Source organism: Electrophorus electricus, chromosome 6, assembly GCF_013358815.1.
Source record: "Electrophorus electricus isolate fEleEle1 chromosome 6, fEleEle1.pri, whole genome shotgun sequence".
Classification (NCBI taxonomy): Eukaryota; Metazoa; Chordata; class Actinopteri; order Gymnotiformes; family Gymnotidae; genus Electrophorus; species Electrophorus electricus.
The window spans coordinates 4,608,690-4,625,885 of NC_049540.1; the positions used below are offsets into that span (position 1 = coordinate 4,608,690).

At 40.8% G+C, this 17,196-nt stretch overlaps 3 protein-coding genes across 5 annotated transcripts; 1 reads left to right on the top strand and 2 right to left on the bottom strand.

The window, feature by feature from the left end:
• Positions 1-444: 444 nt before the first annotated feature.
• Positions 445-4,348, bottom strand: layna (layilin a). Of its 2 annotated transcripts, XM_035526710.1 has the most exons (8): positions 4,138-4,348; positions 3,625-3,642; positions 2,942-3,239; positions 2,550-2,707; positions 1,961-2,005; positions 1,371-1,460; positions 1,137-1,239; positions 445-824 (listed from the first exon to the last, which is right to left on the bottom strand). In XM_035526710.1, exons 1-8 carry the CDS (start codon positions 4,211-4,213, stop codon positions 467-469), a joined length of 1,146 nt encoding a protein of 381 aa, XP_035382603.1. In that variant the 5' UTR covers positions 4,214-4,348; the 3' UTR covers positions 445-466. The 2 variants fall into 2 exon arrangements, with proteins under 2 accessions (XP_035382603.1, XP_026887621.2); XM_027031820.2 differs by lacking the exon at positions 3,625-3,642.
• A 491-nt stretch (positions 4,349-4,839) lies between these two features.
• Positions 4,840-11,234, bottom strand: hoatz (HOATZ cilia and flagella associated protein). 2 transcript variants are annotated; one of them, XM_027031835.2, is made up of 8 exons: positions 11,133-11,234; positions 10,950-11,019; positions 10,706-10,741; positions 10,553-10,623; positions 7,883-7,930; positions 6,973-7,032; positions 6,348-6,400; positions 4,840-5,243 (listed from the first exon to the last, which is right to left on the bottom strand). In XM_027031835.2, the coding sequence occupies exons 1-8, from the start codon at positions 11,142-11,144 to the stop codon at positions 5,177-5,179; spliced, it is 417 nt and encodes a 138-aa protein (XP_026887636.1). In that variant the 5' UTR covers positions 11,145-11,234; the 3' UTR covers positions 4,840-5,176. The 2 variants fall into 2 exon arrangements, with proteins under 2 accessions (XP_026887636.1, XP_026887637.1); XM_027031836.2 differs by lacking the exon at positions 7,883-7,930.
• A 4,304-nt stretch (positions 11,235-15,538) lies between these two features.
• Positions 15,539-16,891, top strand: btg4 (B-cell translocation gene 4). The gene is made up of 4 exons (XM_027031834.2): positions 15,539-15,711; positions 15,789-15,926; positions 16,013-16,256; positions 16,691-16,891. Exons 1-4 carry the CDS (start codon positions 15,539-15,541, stop codon positions 16,889-16,891), a joined length of 756 nt encoding a protein of 251 aa, XP_026887635.1.
• Positions 16,892-17,196: the final 305 nt, after the last annotated feature.

A 17,196-nucleotide genomic window follows, 5' to 3' on the forward strand; every position in this document is an offset into this window, starting at 1 on the left:
CTTTGCATTAATTGTCTTTGATTTCATGCCAATGCCAGAGTCCATGCTCATCCATGATTGCCTTGAGCTTAATCCTTAAAAAACGGATTTAGAGAAATCCAAAATTCTGGGCCACTTTGGTCATCAATCCCTGCCTTTAGGAAACTTCACATTAATGAAAGGTGGCATCCAATCCATCATCTGGCTGAACATTCAAGTTCAAACAGCAGTGCAGGGCCAAAAAAAGAGGCAAGGAAAGGAAAGGAAGTGAGAAGGAAAAGAGCTGCTTGATCAAGTGTCTGCTGCATTACTGTATTAATCAGAGCGGCAAACTATCCAGCCCCGCTCCCAACGACCCGCCTCCCTCTTATTCAGTAGCTGTACAGCTTGTTGCCGAGCCCCGCCCCCAAAGACCCGCCTCCCTCTTATCCAGTAGCTGTACAGCTTGTTGTCCAGCCCCGCCCCCAACGACACGCCCCCCTCTTCTTCAGTAGCCATACAGCTCATTGTCCAGCCAGCCATGCTCACGGTAGTACTTGCTGCCGCTGCGGCCACCAGTGCACGTTTCGTAAATGTCGTTGGAGACGAAGCCACTCTCAGTGCTGGCCAGTGTGACAAAGCCGCTCTCCGTGTCATGGCCGGCCAGGTTGTCATAGTCGGCAGTGGGCGTGTCGGGCGACGAGCCCAGGAACGATGTATTTTTGATGTCCGGGCGCGTGCCGGCCAGGTCCGCCTCGTGCTGCCTGCGGATCACGTTGTACACGTCCGGGCTGGGACTGGGGCAGCGATCATTCGATGCCCAGTAGCCAGGCTCCTGAACTGAGGTTTCCTCACGCTCCTTTTTCCTGCAGAGGCAACAATGATGATGTCATGCTGGAACAAACCACCTATTGCGACAATGTGTTTTGAACATATTCTCAGGAAGAACATGTTCAGCCATTCGTTAAGACATTCATTAATCTGGGATTAGAGCAGGTAGACAGGTAGATTACAATACCTACTTATTTTACCTATTGTTAGAGATAGAAAGAACAGACAGATTAGAATACATTACAAAGGGTTTGCATTTTACAATCACATGTTTTAATGTACACATTTTTGGCACCATCCTGTACTTCCAATCAACATTTATTACAAAAGAAATATAAAAGGCAAACCTTTTTGTGAACAGCTTGAAGCAGAAAACTCCGGTTGCAACTATAAGGAGCAGTAGTAGTGGTATTGTGGGGAGGACAAAGTATGCAACGTTGAGAACGTTATCTGAAAGAAATGAAAAAAGGCTATGCTTTAAGGGATAAAACCACCCTGCTGTCTTATAATAAACACAATTAAACAATATCAAGAATAAATTCACCTTATTCATATAACATATTCAGCCGTAACTTTTGTACCTGTAGGTTCAGAAACAACGACCTTCATCCTATCATCATCGGAGACTGTGACCGAGGGGTTCATAGGTACTTTTGCTGTTGGCAACGTGTCTGAAACAAAAGAGGAAAATAATACAGTAAGGCATCAGAACTCATGGCTGTGCATTAATATTCTTCTAATAAACTGAACCTACATACAACAAGAAAAAGGGACCTAAAGGATGAACAGAACTAGTACAGCACAAAGTGCGGAATATGACGACAATGTTGGTGCCAAGATTTCCAAATATTACTTCCAAATTAATCTTTCAACCACTAGGTGTCCTTATTTGCCTGCACCTATGCGACATGCCTTATGATTTTCAGTCATGGTGTACATGTTTCATGAGACTCTAACTCAGAGAGTCCATGTTTTTGCTATAACTCAGTAATCCTAGTACACTTGTCCCAGGTGTTCACTATTATTACTGTCTTAGGATCTGGGACAGAGCAAAACCCTGGACTGACTGGCAGGTTGTGAATTAAAAACTCAGCGACAGAATTCATAAAACATCAATAATGTTTACTGCAAGTACACATCTGCAGTGATTCCAATCTCTCTAACAAATTACCTGCATGTGTTCTGTTCCCTGCAGTGGTGGGGACTGGAGCTCTATCTGAAAGCATATCACAGTAACTATCACTGCATGAAAACACCCTGGAACAGTCCTATGACTGCTGAATCTTTTATGAATTTTGTTGTTGGGTCTGGACTAGGTCAAGGTCTGAGCTGATCTTTATTCCGCCTACACAGGGTGTCCAATGCACTCTTTGTGGGGGTGACATAATGGTCCTCTGTGCATCACAGTGATATGGCTGGGATTCATACCAGAATCAGAAGTCCACAACTTAGAATGGGGCTTTGGAGATATACAGAATTACATTAATGTGCTCAGGACTATGGGCTAACTAGGTCTCCTCCAGTTTCAGGTGTATGGAAGATCTACAGATCAAAAAGCAGATTTGCTTCAGAGTACAACAGAAATTATTAAAGGGGCAGTGTAAGCATAACCTCAACTTTGATTTGAATATTAAAATTATTACTAAATGCATAATGGAATAGGCACTAATGCGCCCCCCCCCCCCCCCCCCCCCCCCCCCAAACAACAACAACGACGACAAAAACACGTGGCTCCTAAAAGCATACGAAGGGCTGCGTACCTTTGGTATACTTGCAGATGAAGTTGTTCTTGGTCTCGCAGTTGTCGTCGTTCCACTGGAACATATAGAGGCCTCCGAGACCCGGAGGAGCTGACGGCTGGTGATACATTACCACGCACACTTCGTAGCCACACGAGGGCTCGTCCCGGTGCCAATTCCTGCCCCCAGGAGAACGATCGCACTCAGCGATGACACATATACTAATATATGAGTATTAGACCATTCAAGACCATTTTAGACCCCTACAAATTAGAGCAAGAACCCTGGCGCTGCAAAATTATTCCACCGCAGGAAATGTTTCTAACTGTTTTAAACTAACGTATCTGCTGACTTCTATTCTGTATCGTTTTTGGAATGGAAACTTGGCAGTCTCAGTGGAAAATGTCTCCGACCTGAAATCCGATCGGCTGCTATCCAGCCAGTAGTACTGAGATGCGCAGTCTCCGATCGTCTCTTCGTAGTTTGGCTCCCTGCGAAGGCCGATCCAGAAGTCTCCGTCCGAAGCTTTCAGTTCCTGAATAAAACCTTCGATCAGCCTCTGTTCCGTGGACGATTCGATGCTCAGGAGCTCTCCTCCGTCGCTTCTGCAAGATCGGGTGGCCTCCTCGAAGTTCACTTTGCGACGAATGTCCTGGAAGTAGGCGATTTTATAGCAGGGCTTATCAGTGCCGCGCTTACAGATCCGTTGCCCTGTAAAAAGGGGAAGAGGCGTGCGCACGGTGTTCATTCACAAAAATGTCCAACGTAATGTGAAATAGATGGATAATTCCATGCTACCTTAGGCTGTGTTGTACACATGCACACATGAACCTATGGAAAGTGATTTCCTAAAGTTAGAACATTGTCAGAGTGTGACAATTACTGGGATGTTAATGACAATTAAATATTTAAATTAAAAGCTGGACAGATCGAGAAAAAAAACCAGTATATTTTCGACAACAATATTTTCGAACAACTGACAATGTAATATTTTTAAAAGAAACCCATTTCTACATTACTTGTAGAATAAAAAAATTCTCACTATACAACGAATGCAATTTTTAATCTCTCATTAGAGCGGTCTGCACTGACCTACCTCTAGGCTCGTAAATCTCTGCAAAACACGAGGATGGACCAAACGCCAGGTTTACGTGCAGTAAAGGAAGGACAAACTCTTTAATGATCAAAAGAAGCACACACGACTCCCAGATTCAATTTCGGACGTCTACAGAAAGGACCATCTGCTTGGTTACAGGTATTATGGAAAAAACACACATGGACTGCATAAAGTGAATATATAGCCTAATAAAAATTAATATCAACTTGTTGCAAAATGCGCTTCGTACGCTACAGCAGCAAAGCAGTACCACGCACAGTATTGCATACCCAGATAATCCACGCTGTCTATTTATCAACCACTTGTCTGCGTTATTTTACTAATCAAACAGCAGTATTTGCTGTAAGTGGAGGGGTCTTCAACAGGTTACACTTTTAATAAACTCTATATTCAAGACGCATAAAACAAACTAAAAACTGCGATTTATATCTATGCTGATGAATATTCGAACATAAATCCATTTAGGACAAACGCTTGAAAATGTGAACTTACCACGGAGCACTTTGGCTCCTAATGCTGGAACAGTGATTGTCAGCACAGCGAAACCAACCACTGTCATCAAATCCATTTCATTAGTTTCTTCTCATGCCTCCGTTACACACAAAACACTGAACACCTTGGCACTAAACCTAAGTCCGGGAATATCCAAGGGGGAGCTCTGTTCATGGAAGACTGAGACCCCTTCTTTGGCCAGTCGCTGGCATCTCTGCGAGCGCACAGAAAGCTGGAATGATGCGCGGGCGAGCGACGATGGCTTCAGTGACGATCACCACCACGTCATCAGCTATCAGCAGGTCAAATACTGACCGTGTGCGAAGTCACTGTCGAGCAGCCTACATCGCGAGCTTCTAGGATATAGTGGCCAGACGTTTTAGGCCGGACAGTACTGTTTTTCTAAGCCCTGTCCTTTGCCTGGACGGGTAACCTTTTTGCCATCCTTTTGGAGTGAACTGGTAGTTGTTTTCTATCGATCAATATTATTTTATCGTGTGACTAGGTGATACACGTCAAAGTAAATACCTTGTGTTTAATTGCTTTAACTAATTAATATTGCTAGTCTGTTAGGATGTTTGCAATAGTGTAAACTTACCAAAAAGACAAACTACTTCAGTTTTTCCACAAGATTTGGAATGATGAATTTCATGCCTGCCATATCCACTATGCCAGGCTTAAATAATGCAATAGGTGCTAGCTTGGTGATTGAAACATTAATTTATATGATATATTTTATCAGCAGGTGAAATACTTAATAATTACAGTTATCTAGCTAGGAGGTTATGGTTTTAATTTTGTGCGTAGTAGTGTCATATCCCCAAACCCTCGTATGTCCTGTTGGTTAGTGCGATATCCTCTCTTTAGAGGTTATTAAAGTGGCAACCTTATCAGGTACAAGGCTTCTACTCTCAGGCTTACACATGAATAGCATATTTTAAATTAAAAAATGTATTTTATAGAGATGTTGGCAAGAAATATCTGTACAAACTCACATTGTACAAAATCATTTTAGTTTGTTTCATATGTCTGAAACATATTACTTTAGCTCTTGGACATCCACTATGTTCTGATCCAGAATCTCTCCAGGTGTCTTCAGAGAAAGCCTATAAAAACACAATTCAATGGATCACAGTTAGCAGCAAGCAGGCTGCTTGAGTGACATAAATAATCAATAAGCTTTACCCTATTCCAGCTAATCCATGCTGTCGTCTATCCACTCGCTGCTGTGCTGCACTGTTTGTACACTGTACAGGCACCCGTACCACTGACAATAACCCAGGCCTGGACTCTATCACGTTTGCATATTTTTTAATTTTCCTACTCTAGCACAATTCATTCAACCCATCGTCAAACGACTGAGATAGAGTGTAGTACATGCAAAAAAAGTGAACAGGATAGGGCCCAAATGACTGGCACTGGAAACCACTGCCACAACCTATGTACCCCCCTCATACAGCACTGTCATGGCTCTCTGTTAAATATACATACACTATTAGATTTTTAACAACAGCTGAGAAGTGCTAAGCTTTAGCTCCCAGCTAATACCACTACTAGTATTGCCACCTTTGGTAACTGAGGAAAAGTGTTTCCATATGAAGCATACATTAATCAACTAATGTTTTATCTGTCCTTGTAGTAAATCAATAGGTTTGAACCATCCTGATTCCTCTCAACTCCCCAGGGCTCTACATTTGAGAGAAACTCTAAAGAGGGGAGGAGATCAGACACTTATGATCAATATGAGTTTAATGAATCACTCATCTTACAACACCCTATCAATCAGCAAATTTCAAGACTCTGGATGGCTAAATGAAATAAAATTGTTTAATAAACATTTAGTGCTTAGCAAAAAAAAATTATGGTCTCTTTATGTTTCTTGCATGTGCACAGACACACATGCAAACCCTTTTCCCATTACCTGTACGGTTAAAGGTGAACAATGTCTATGCTGAATTAAAAAGGAGTATTATTTGTTTTCCTTTCTTTTAATTACAAGTGATTTATTGGAGCAGTATCAGCATAACAGTTCTCTCCTCCCACTTTCCCCAGCAGTAAATTCCTAGTCAGGGTATAGTTACTGCTTCTACATCTACCCGATCAATGAAGGGCTCTATTATGCACCATGCCTCTTATCGTAAGCAATTTAAAGCATCATTTATCTGATGCAGTGTCTCTAAATGAGTCTAATGGTCGGCTTTCTGCTATACCTCTCAGTTGGTTTAGATCGTCTCGGCTTGTTCTGAAGGGATATCATCTCTTTCTGTGGAGAGCAAAATGGTTGTGTGAATGAACATGACATTTACAGGTTTAGCTGGGAACATGTAACAATAGAGATGTCTTGTTTATATGATAACAGCAGAAGGCTTAAAACATGTACAAAATGTGTGCAAGATCATGTGCTGTTTATTCTGGACATTCCGACTCCATGTGACCAAGATGATAAGGCCTAGAAGCTCCAAACCACTACCCTTTTCACGGGAGAAATATAAAAGCTTGGCAGAGAGACATGTTCTAGCCCACTCCGTCCCCCAACACTGAGATGGGGGCGGGCACGCTCAGAAATGCTGAGGCTTTGAGGAAAAAGTGCTGAGGAGAGAGAGAAAGAGACAGAAGTGGTGTGTGCGTGTGTGTGTGAGAGAGAGAGAGAGGACACTCTAATGGACAGGAGAGAAATGAAACACTCTGATCTGTAGATAAGTACTCTTCTGCTCCTTCAGAATCTGCAAAGGCTGTTATAGTGAAAAGTCACTTGAGTGCTTCACACACATTCAGTTTGCAGCTAGAAAGAAATAAAAGGACCCAAGTGGGTCTCACATCTGTAGTCTACCTTACCTTAATTCGTTCTTCTCTCTGCTTCCTTAAGAGCGCTATGATCACATCTCGTCTTTGCGCCTTTGAGACAAAAACGCAAGCAATGATCTGGCACACAGTAAGACCTACAGTACAAATCAACACTGGGCTGTATAACAGCTGCTGATTTCAGCTACCTGTATCTCTGCCCAGCGCAGACCTGTGTACATGTGATCTCCACAATACCAAGAAAGCAGTAGCCAGCTTCTGCTGGCAGCCATTGGCTGCCACTGCCAAACAAGCCTTATAATACTGATTTAACATCCTCAGTTTCTTGCTACATGGCTGGCTTGTAATTAATGTCATTTGATTAATTCCAATCCTAATACAAGCTCGGTGGCCATTCGTCAGGCAGACATAATTTCACAGCAGGTTAATCAGTTATAGTAATGTAATGCAATGTCAAAAATACTTGCTATAAATTCATTAGCTATAAATAATAATATCATTAGCTATAAATAAGACTCATAGTACATTCCTCTAAACCACTCATAAAGTGAAATAAACCTGTTCTTCCATTCACCATCTTGTTTGAATAAAATTACACACAGTATGCATCCATCTGAGCATGAATCTACTGTGTAAACCTTTTTGTTCTAAATCTTCGTATTCAGATTCTCTATACTGGGTGCTAAAATGATTGTCTTTAGATCTAGTACCAAGTGATGAGTTTCAGTGATGGAAAATGCTCCTCCTACTAATAATCCTGCATATTTCTATATAGCTCTGTCCTTTGAGGGGCTTGGGAAGCAATTAGTTAAGAGCAGTTGTATGAAGCAAATCTGGTCTCTAGAGGGCCATCCATCCAGGGACTTCCAGGCTGATCATCCGGTTGGGGTGGGGGTTGCACAGAAGAGAGATAGATGATGGATAATGACCAGGGGATACTTACCAATGGGTCCATATAGAACACACTGGCAAATACATAAGATTCTGACTCCTGAAAATGAAACATTTATGTAGCAAATAAATTTTAGACTTTGTTCAAACCAAATCATTGAACAAAAATTATATCTGATAGAGAATCCTCACTGATGATGTATCATAGCCAAATATGTTTTCTATTTTTCTATCTATCTAGCTATGTGATATTATTATTATTATTATTATTATTATTATTATTATTATTATTATTAATTTACTTCTGAAAGTAATACTCCCTTTTATTGTATCAGACTTGTGCTGGCTGATGAAGGCGCAATCAGGTTAAAAAAAAAACAGGAGCTTAAAAGTGTGTGAAATTAACATCAATGCATACAAGGCAGGTTACATTTCAACATTCACACTAAGTAATTTTAGAACTTCATGATCCTTTGGGACATCCAACCAACACTGGGGGTTCAGTTGTTACTGAGCCAAGAGGAACTGTGATGGTGGCATGCTAAATGTTAGGAATAACAGTAACACCTGACTCAGGGTGGCACAAATCATTTTCAAGCATACAATTTTCACTGGAAGATTTTCTGTGCGCCCTTTCTTAATCCAGCAGAGCTCAAGTACACTTGTTTGGCACTGCCAGCATCCTGAATCTGTTCTAAAGCTTCAGTCTCAACCAGAATGATCTTCACCTTCTTACTCTAGCGGAATGCCCCAGAAGGATAGCTCTACCTTCCTAAATTCTCCCAGTCCTTCTCAGATGGACTGATCCGTAAGCACATGCTGCAAGTCCTAGGCCCGTTAATCCGATTAGTGGCTGCGGTTAGCAGGCTGCGGAGACAGAGACTCCACAGGCACATCAATCACCATGCAAACGCATGGCTAAGTGGGGCTAAGGAGCCTGTTAAAGACGCCGGCCTCTGGGATAGCATTACTGGATTGGCTCCCTGGTGTGCTGCAGAGGGAGAATTTACATGGGACAGACAGCAATGGGGTGCTCTAAATCAAAGCGCTCCAGACTCCTTTTATCACATTAGTCTTGTCGCAAAAGCATCAGGTGCACGCAGACTATAGACACTCAGTCGGGAGGATGTTTATTAGCTTGTAACATGAGGCAAGCAGCACATCAGGAGCCGTAAACAGGGGGATCAGGCTGTTTAAAGTGACGACCCTCCCCAGAATCTGCACTGAGCTATACTTAATAAGGCTGCCAATGGTTCATGATGTGTAAGATAGATATGAGCAAGCTGGATATTATCTTCTTATCTGTCCTCATGTTCCACAGTTGAAAAAAGGATTCATAGCACTGTTTGTAATCCAGTCCAGCCAGGGCAGTTCCAGTCTGGGCTGTCCTAAATCACTGGGGTGGGGGGTGAGGCGGTGGGAGGGGTGTGGGGGGATGATACTGCCTAAGCCACTTTATGCTGTAGACCTAAGTGCGCCGTTATGCCAGCAGGAGGCTCATTTTGTTAATGCAGTGCGCTGGCTCTTTTTTTTTGCCTAAAGGCAGCAGATTCTGCCTGCCAGGTCTACACCCAGCAAATGCCCCCCTTTGATCTCAAACCATCTTTCATCCCAGATTTATAACTGCCCACTGCATGCTGGCTAGCAATCAGTGCTGTCTGCAGTTATGGAGAGTAGAAGAAAAATGCAATTAGACTTATGCTACATCAGTATAATTACACATCTATAATGTGCTCAACTTGCAAGTCAATCTAATGGCAAAGTGCTGTATTTTCCAGAAAAGCTCTTTTTTTCAGAAATGATCCTGGTCGACATGCTTACTTTTTACTATGTAATGCAGCATGATATAAACATAATTTTCATAATTTTCACTGGACTATATGCTGTATGCTGTAGGCTGTCTATAACTGTATTATAGTTAGTTTGTTAGTTGTCAGTTGTAGAAATAACTGAAGCTTTAAAAGTCTACAGCTTTTGATAAATATTGTATTCCATTTAATAAATAGTGTATTCTTACATGATGTACTGGCTGCTACTTCAGTGCCTGCTGTTGCTGTATTCATATCTGCTAAATACTTATATATGTTAAATCTTTTGCATATCAATTAATTTTACTCAGTACCATGCCCTGGTAGGTGTTGCCCTATATGTTATAATGATTATTGGTGCTTGATTACGTCTTTATTGTTGTCTGCACTTGCGTTCTTTTGCGTTGCACCATGGTCCTGGAGGAACGTTATTTCGTTTCTCTAAATACTCGAATAAAAATTGGGTTAACTTTAAAATAAATATAGGCCTGCTTCAATAGGTTCGTATTTTATGCAAATTGAAATGTTCTTTTACTTCCACTGTAACGTTTATATTTGAGAAAAACAAAATAACTGTTACGTTGCATCTTTTCATATAGAAGTGATGGAGGCCTCTTTCGGACAGAGTAGGAAAGAGCACTATGATACATAACGAAGCACTTGAGAGTGATATGCAGATGTACTCTATTTAGGAATAAGAGCCAATCTGCCACGTTATCACTTGGTCTGCGGCGGCAGTTTGGAACATTTTCTCTTGAATTTTCTCATCATATCCTATTTATTGCGTGAGTCAGCGTTAAGGCAGTCATGACGCGGACATTCCACTTAGGGCCAATTCAAGCCTAATAAAACTTAACGCTTGATCAAGGAATTCAACTCGGACTGATGCGCTTTGGAGCGGGACTAGTCCTCACCATTTCCATATATCTCTTCTTCTCGTCCTGCCTCTGTTTCAGGGAAGCCTTCTGAAGAACCTCGTCATTTTCTGGTCGAGAACATAGTCAGATTAGCTGCAGTAACAAAAAAAGGGACTGGACATGTAGCCTAGATGAAAACAGGGTACTTACTGGAGTATGTAGGGGGGTTGAGACTTTCTTGGGTAGCTAAGAAAAAGAAACAATAGAAGTACTATTTAATTTAGGCCTACATACAGGGCCAAAACAGGCTAATTTTAAATTACCCTATTTTTTCTCTACCCTTCTTAATATATTCTCAAAAGGGGGTTAATACAAGCCATCTAAAATATTTGGGCTGTTTTTGACAATCTACGCACTGGTACACAAAACAAACACACAGAACGTCGCCACTCACGTCGCATTGCCTTGGCTATCTTCAGCCGCTGTCTAATGTCTACAGAGAACAAGTTCGACTCTATTGGTGGCTGCAAGCAGAGAGAGTTCCAGAAAACCTTCGCGTAAGCTACGTCTTCTTGCGATGACCCTTCAAATATCATATGTTTTTCAAAATCAGAAAGGTGTTCTGAAATGTGTATACCTTGCTGTTCATTCATGGTGTCTTTCTACTCGGTTACCAAGTTGCAAGCGCTAAATGGTTGGCGAGCAAACGTTGTTTGCCGCGGTAGTCAAGGAGACGATAATTTCCTGAAGACAAAGGAAAGAGTGCGCTTAAATTATGTGAAACACAAAGCAAGCATAGTTTTCAAATGACGTGCTCAATTTGTTTATTTGTGGCAAGCTATTGTTAGTCCGTGCATTTGCTTAGAGACAGAATGGGGCAACTGAGAAATAAACATGGCAGTTTGCTAAGGGGACGCTATTAATGTGGCCAAGAAATTCTAAATATTAACTAGAAGCAATAAATTAAATCAGCCAATGCTTTGTTTAAAATAACACAGGTGCGTACGGTTTAATAGAACTAAAATTATGACTTATCTATAGTTCAAATAAAGTAACTGAATTTCTGCCATCTAGACTATCTCTGTTGTTCATTCACTGACTGCAGCTGTTCATTCACTGAAACTAGCGACTTAACTAAAACATGTCATCACGCACGGGCTATGTAGACAGACAATGAAAAAGCCAAACACTTTATTAATCGAGGCTTTTATTTATTATGAATATGCATTTCTTTACAAGCTTATAAAATAAAAATAAATTAAAACGTGCAATGCCTGTTGTTCAGCCGGTAGTGAGGTTAGTGATTACTGACCATTGTAATCAGCTAACTACACTGCCTGATGACCAAACAGTCGGCTACTCTTTTTCAGTCTCAGAGTCTCATATTAAACCATGACATTAAACCATGACAACAAATAGGCCTACGTTATTACTCTGTCTCATATGTTAGGCTATACAGCGGCTGCAAAGGAAGTGGGTTGATCCAGGTTTGCTTGAAGGCCGTTGTGTTGGCAGTATGGTTAGTGATTGCAGACTGTATAAAACAATCAGCTAACAACACTGCCTACATACCAACCCCAACAGACGATCCTGGTAAGAACAGCAGCAAGAAAAGTACACCAAACAGACAATGTGTGCAAGTTCACTTCTGCCATATGGAGTTTCATTCATAAGTAACCTAAGGTATTTTCAGGCACAGATGAAATGTACACACAAAGACATAGATACATATTCTGGCAAATAAATAGTTTGAAAAGAATGAAAAACTCAAGTTGAGTAACTCCATGTACTGTATCTGTTTAGTATGTTGAGTCCTGTCTTTAATTCCCAGTTTTTAGGATGACTGGAGTAGAGAAAAAAACAGCATGTTCAGTTATCCATAAAATGTGATAAAAATTAAATTAAAGAACATTACTTTAAGTAACAATTAAGTTTTAGACCATTATGTATCTGGATAAAATGTATTTTTTAAAAACAAACGTCAGATTCTTTAGTAATATAAGTATAGCCTTCTAATTGCAAAATAAAGAAAAAATAAAAGCACAACCAAGTGGATACATTTTACATATATCCACAGGAAGAGTTGACCAAAATGACTAACTACTACTCCTGAAAAAAGACTTGACCTGATGGAATGTCATTCCACAGTATTGCGTCTCTCATCTCTGTTGTCGGTACTGTGTATCTGGTTGTCACGGTCCAGGTGGCGTCACATCACTGGGAGTGGTTCAGGTGAGCAGACCAGTTGCCTCTGCAAAAAAAAGTACCTTAAGTAGCCACTCTAACGTTATGAATTGCTGTCCATAAAATAAATTAATCAATAAACAAACAAACAAACAAACAAACAAAACAAACAAAAAAGGTGACAAAAATAACGGAACAGAAAGTAGGAGGCTACTTCCTACATATGCACCTGTTTGCTTTGGTCGTTCTGATCCAACAAGAAAAGTAGCCAAAAGTGGTCACATACCTACTCACCAAATTACCACGCGAAGAGAAAACGTAAATGAACAGGGCAGGCTGAAGGCCGTCCGTGTTGCCATCTTTGCCATCCTCGACTTTGACGCTCGGACTCCACGGTACACTTTCGGGCTTTATAGCACGAAACGTTTTATAGCTGTGACACGTTTTAAATTCAGCGCCCACAGAGGCGGGAGCCACTGCGCGCGGGAACGTGGGCGCTGCTCGCACAGTTGTACGAGGAAAGGCGCGCACGCGCACGCCAAAGCACAGTACTGTGGGAGTTCTGGTCTAGGTGATGCTTCATAAATAGGCCCTGTCATTTTACACATATCACGGTTATTGTCACAGAAAGAGAACGGATCTCTCCTAGTAGCCTACTAAAAATAAAGAAAACCTATATACTACAGATTCCTGTATTCTGTAAAATAACTTCCGATATGTCCTATGGAAACCAGCCAATGAACTATTACTAGACATATATTAGCTAATGATTAAAAAAAAAAAATGTTATGAATTTAGTAATCCATTATTCCGGTAATCTCTTTTTAGACAGGTATTAGCAGCTTTTGGACATTATTTGCGAACAAGTAACTGGTTAATAAGTACCGACTGCTAAGGTTGGCCTAAACATCTAGCTAGATAGCTATCTTGCGTCACTGGAACTCACCTTGGTCGGGGGATCAAGGTAACCAAGATGTAAGGTAGACTACCCTTTGCTATTGTTCAAACAGAAAATAAATAAATAAATAAGTAAATAAATAAATAAATAAAAACGACTCCATAGATACAAAATACCCAAACTACAAAGGATCATCATTGTCCTTAGCATTTCTCCATGTTTGGTATGTTTCAGTTGGTAGGCTACGTTATAACCCACGCAACCTGTTCGTAGTGGACAATAGCTTTGTTGGACAGGGTTACCAGAGAAACCATTTTCTGCATGTATTGTGCCCCCACTGAAGACAGGTCTGGACTTGCCCCGGGAACATAACATGTACCGTTTGGTAAATTCACCACTTGTTGTTCTATAAATTATTGCTTTTAACTTTTCTGGAAAAAATAGACTTCACATCTGTTTGCCAAGTCATTTGTATCACCAAAGTAGAAAAATATTTCTGCTCATGTGTCTTTTCATTTCAAAAATTCACGGATTTGCTGTTATTTTAGTGACTTATTCATCACAGCGAAAGCTCCTGTATTGAACATACTCTTAGTGTGTTTCATGTCTCTAATGCCATATCTGAAGAAGCAAAATGCACATGCACTAATTGAAAAACATCACTATGACATATCACTACATCAGCAAACATATCCTGAAGTTAACAAAGGAACGTAGGGAAGGTCGACTCGGAAAGAAAGTCACCTATAATAATTAAGTGGGCTTGCATTGAGATTTTAACACACTCTCACATGTAGTCTCTGCATTTACTTATAATTGTTGATGTAAAACTGGCTTGTAGTACTAAGCTTGGAGTAAGAGTATGTCTACTAAACAAGAATATGCATACTGTGGGAGGCAGTTGCTATTTAGGACAGTCACAAATTATTTATCTAGTGCAGTTTAATAAAAATATGCACTCATATTTGATTGTGTTACATGAAGAAAACACATTCTGTGAGCAGGTGTGCACAACATACATGAATTATGTACGTGATATCCTTGGAAAAAATGTTATTACTGTGATAAAAGTCCTCTGTTCATATTTCTACTTCAGTTAAACAATGACAGTCCTTTCTTTTATATGTACTTGAATATCAAAAGTAGGCAAGCACAGATATTATATTTATCGGGTTATATTGTGTATGTTTCTGATATATATATATATATATATATATATATATATATATATATATATATATATATATATATATATATATATATATATATATATATATATAATCAGGAGACCAGTGTGGCTGCAAACATGAAAACCATTTTAAAAGTATGTTACATTCTCAACAATTCAAATAACTCAAATAGTGTTTCTGTCTTGCATGTTGGTGAAGACCAGTGGTACAGTTAATCTCACACCTCTCTTCCTGCAACCAAACCAAATTCTCTATGGGTATAACAGGCTAAACAAACCATTTAAAGGGTGCATTGTACTATGACTGGTTTCCTTTACTTGCTGTCCTAAACTGCGTGTAATCATTACACAGTATATGGCTCCTTAATAGAGGATTTTTTCCCCAGTGCAATGTCTCCTTTTCCGCCCCCTTCTGGCCGACACTTGTAAAGACATGTAACTCAAATCAAAAGGTCCCCCAATGTGAAACACCTGTTATGACACCTAATTGGTCATTAGTGTGAGCTTTTTATGAGGCTGAGGTTGGTTTGTTTGTTTAGTTTTGGGTTTAATTTTGGGTTTTTTTAGTGTTTTGCTGGTTGAGTTTGGATTCTCTGGGTGCCTTCACGTCTGTATGTTATGAGTGTTTGTGATTTTTATTTTTAAATGAGTAAATCTGTTTGCTTGTTTGGCATTCTTTTTAGGATAGTTTTATTTGACTTTTAGAGGGGGATAAAGGTGGACTGTAGTTTGCTTTGCATTAGCAACCTTGTAAACTTGGTGGGGGAAAAAAATGAAGGAAGAGATTGCTGCCACAGTTTTCTTTGTGGCAATGCTGGCAAAGAAACATGGGAGGCTTGACCGTTTGGGTAGGGAGAAGTTTGCTGCAGCTTTGACCTCAGTCCTGTTTGAAACCTACAAAAGCCACTGGTACCCTGAGAAGCCATGCAAAGGACAGGCTTTCCGGTGAGGCAGAGGCACAAAATGCAAACATGAGCGCCTCAGTGCTCTGTTAAATGATCCACCCCCCCAAATCTCTGCAGGTGTTTGAGGATGAACAAAGCCCAAGTAAGAGACCCTATAATTGAGCGGGCCTGCAAACAGGTCGACGTTGACTATGACGACCTTGGTTTGCCAAAAGAGATGACCATATGGGTGGACCCAGGAGAAGTGTCATGCCGGTAAAACTCTTTTGAAGGACACTGCTGCTTTTGCTCTTAAATGCTAGTGTTTCCTTGCCATGAGTTGACGCACCCCTTTACCACAGGTATGGTGAGAAGACGGCACCGTTCTGTGTGACCCTGCTGGAGGGGTCAAAAGGTGATGGTGAGTTCTCGCGGCGGATCAACAACGCCGTGGAGCGTGCCTCCTCTGACTACCACTCGGGAACCTCATCAGATGAAGAAGGCTGTGACTGCAGTATGAGCAGCAGTAGCAGTGGTGTAGGTGGGGGTGGAATTCCTGAACCCAAGTGCATCCCTACTGTGTCCAACCCAAACAGTGTCTACCAGGTATGGTGGGAGCTCTGTGCCCTCTCAAGCATATGCTTGACCTGGGTTTTGGCTGTGGTTTTTGACCATCCATTCAGTTCTGCTCTTCCATCAGTAAAAGTGGTTCTCTAGCCACCCTCTGGGTGGTCTTGCCACCTTTTTAATTTTTTCCAACAAAAACCTCTTGCGACTGAATAGATGGATTTGCAGTGGTGCATAAGAATATACTATTTCAAAGTGTGTCTTGGGGAAATTGGTCCCTGTTCTTGACTCGCTGGTCCTGTTTAGTGATTTATCCAGTTTGTGTTGATCACTAGTCTTCCCAGCTAAATCATGAAAATGAAATGTAATCTTTATATTCAAGCTTAAAATTGATGTCACAATTGTCAGGTCAACTTTCAGATGTGAATTATGCTTGTACTTTTTTTTTTCCCCTTCACCCCAAATCTTTGCAGTTCAGCGAGTTTGGCCAACCGCCATCCATGCAATCCTGGGCACCCTATCTGAAAAGGAAACCCTATGCTCCAGACTGCTATCAGCAGCCCCAAAGTGCACCGTACCCCCCACATGGTGCCTTCAAAGGTTACAGGCCTTCTTATTCTTTCTGTGGGCCACGTGTGGACAAATACCACTGGGTTAGCAAGAACCGCTCATAGGGGAGCCATTTCCAGTGTGTCTTGTGCAATGCAGTTGTGCCCACACAGCTGTGGATACTACTAATTTAAATGTTTATACATATGTTATTTATGAGAATCTAATGCATTGCCTTCCAGGCACTTTTTTAAATACATATTTTATAACTTGTGTATGTATTAAATGAAGAAAAGCATTATAAATAAAGTCTTTTTTTTTTTTAAAAAGTTTTGGTATTTAATGCAAGTTATGGCTGCCAGTAGATGGCAGCAAGGTCAGTTTATTCCTTTACTTTTGCTTTAGTCTGACCCTTTGTGTAGGGGAGGGT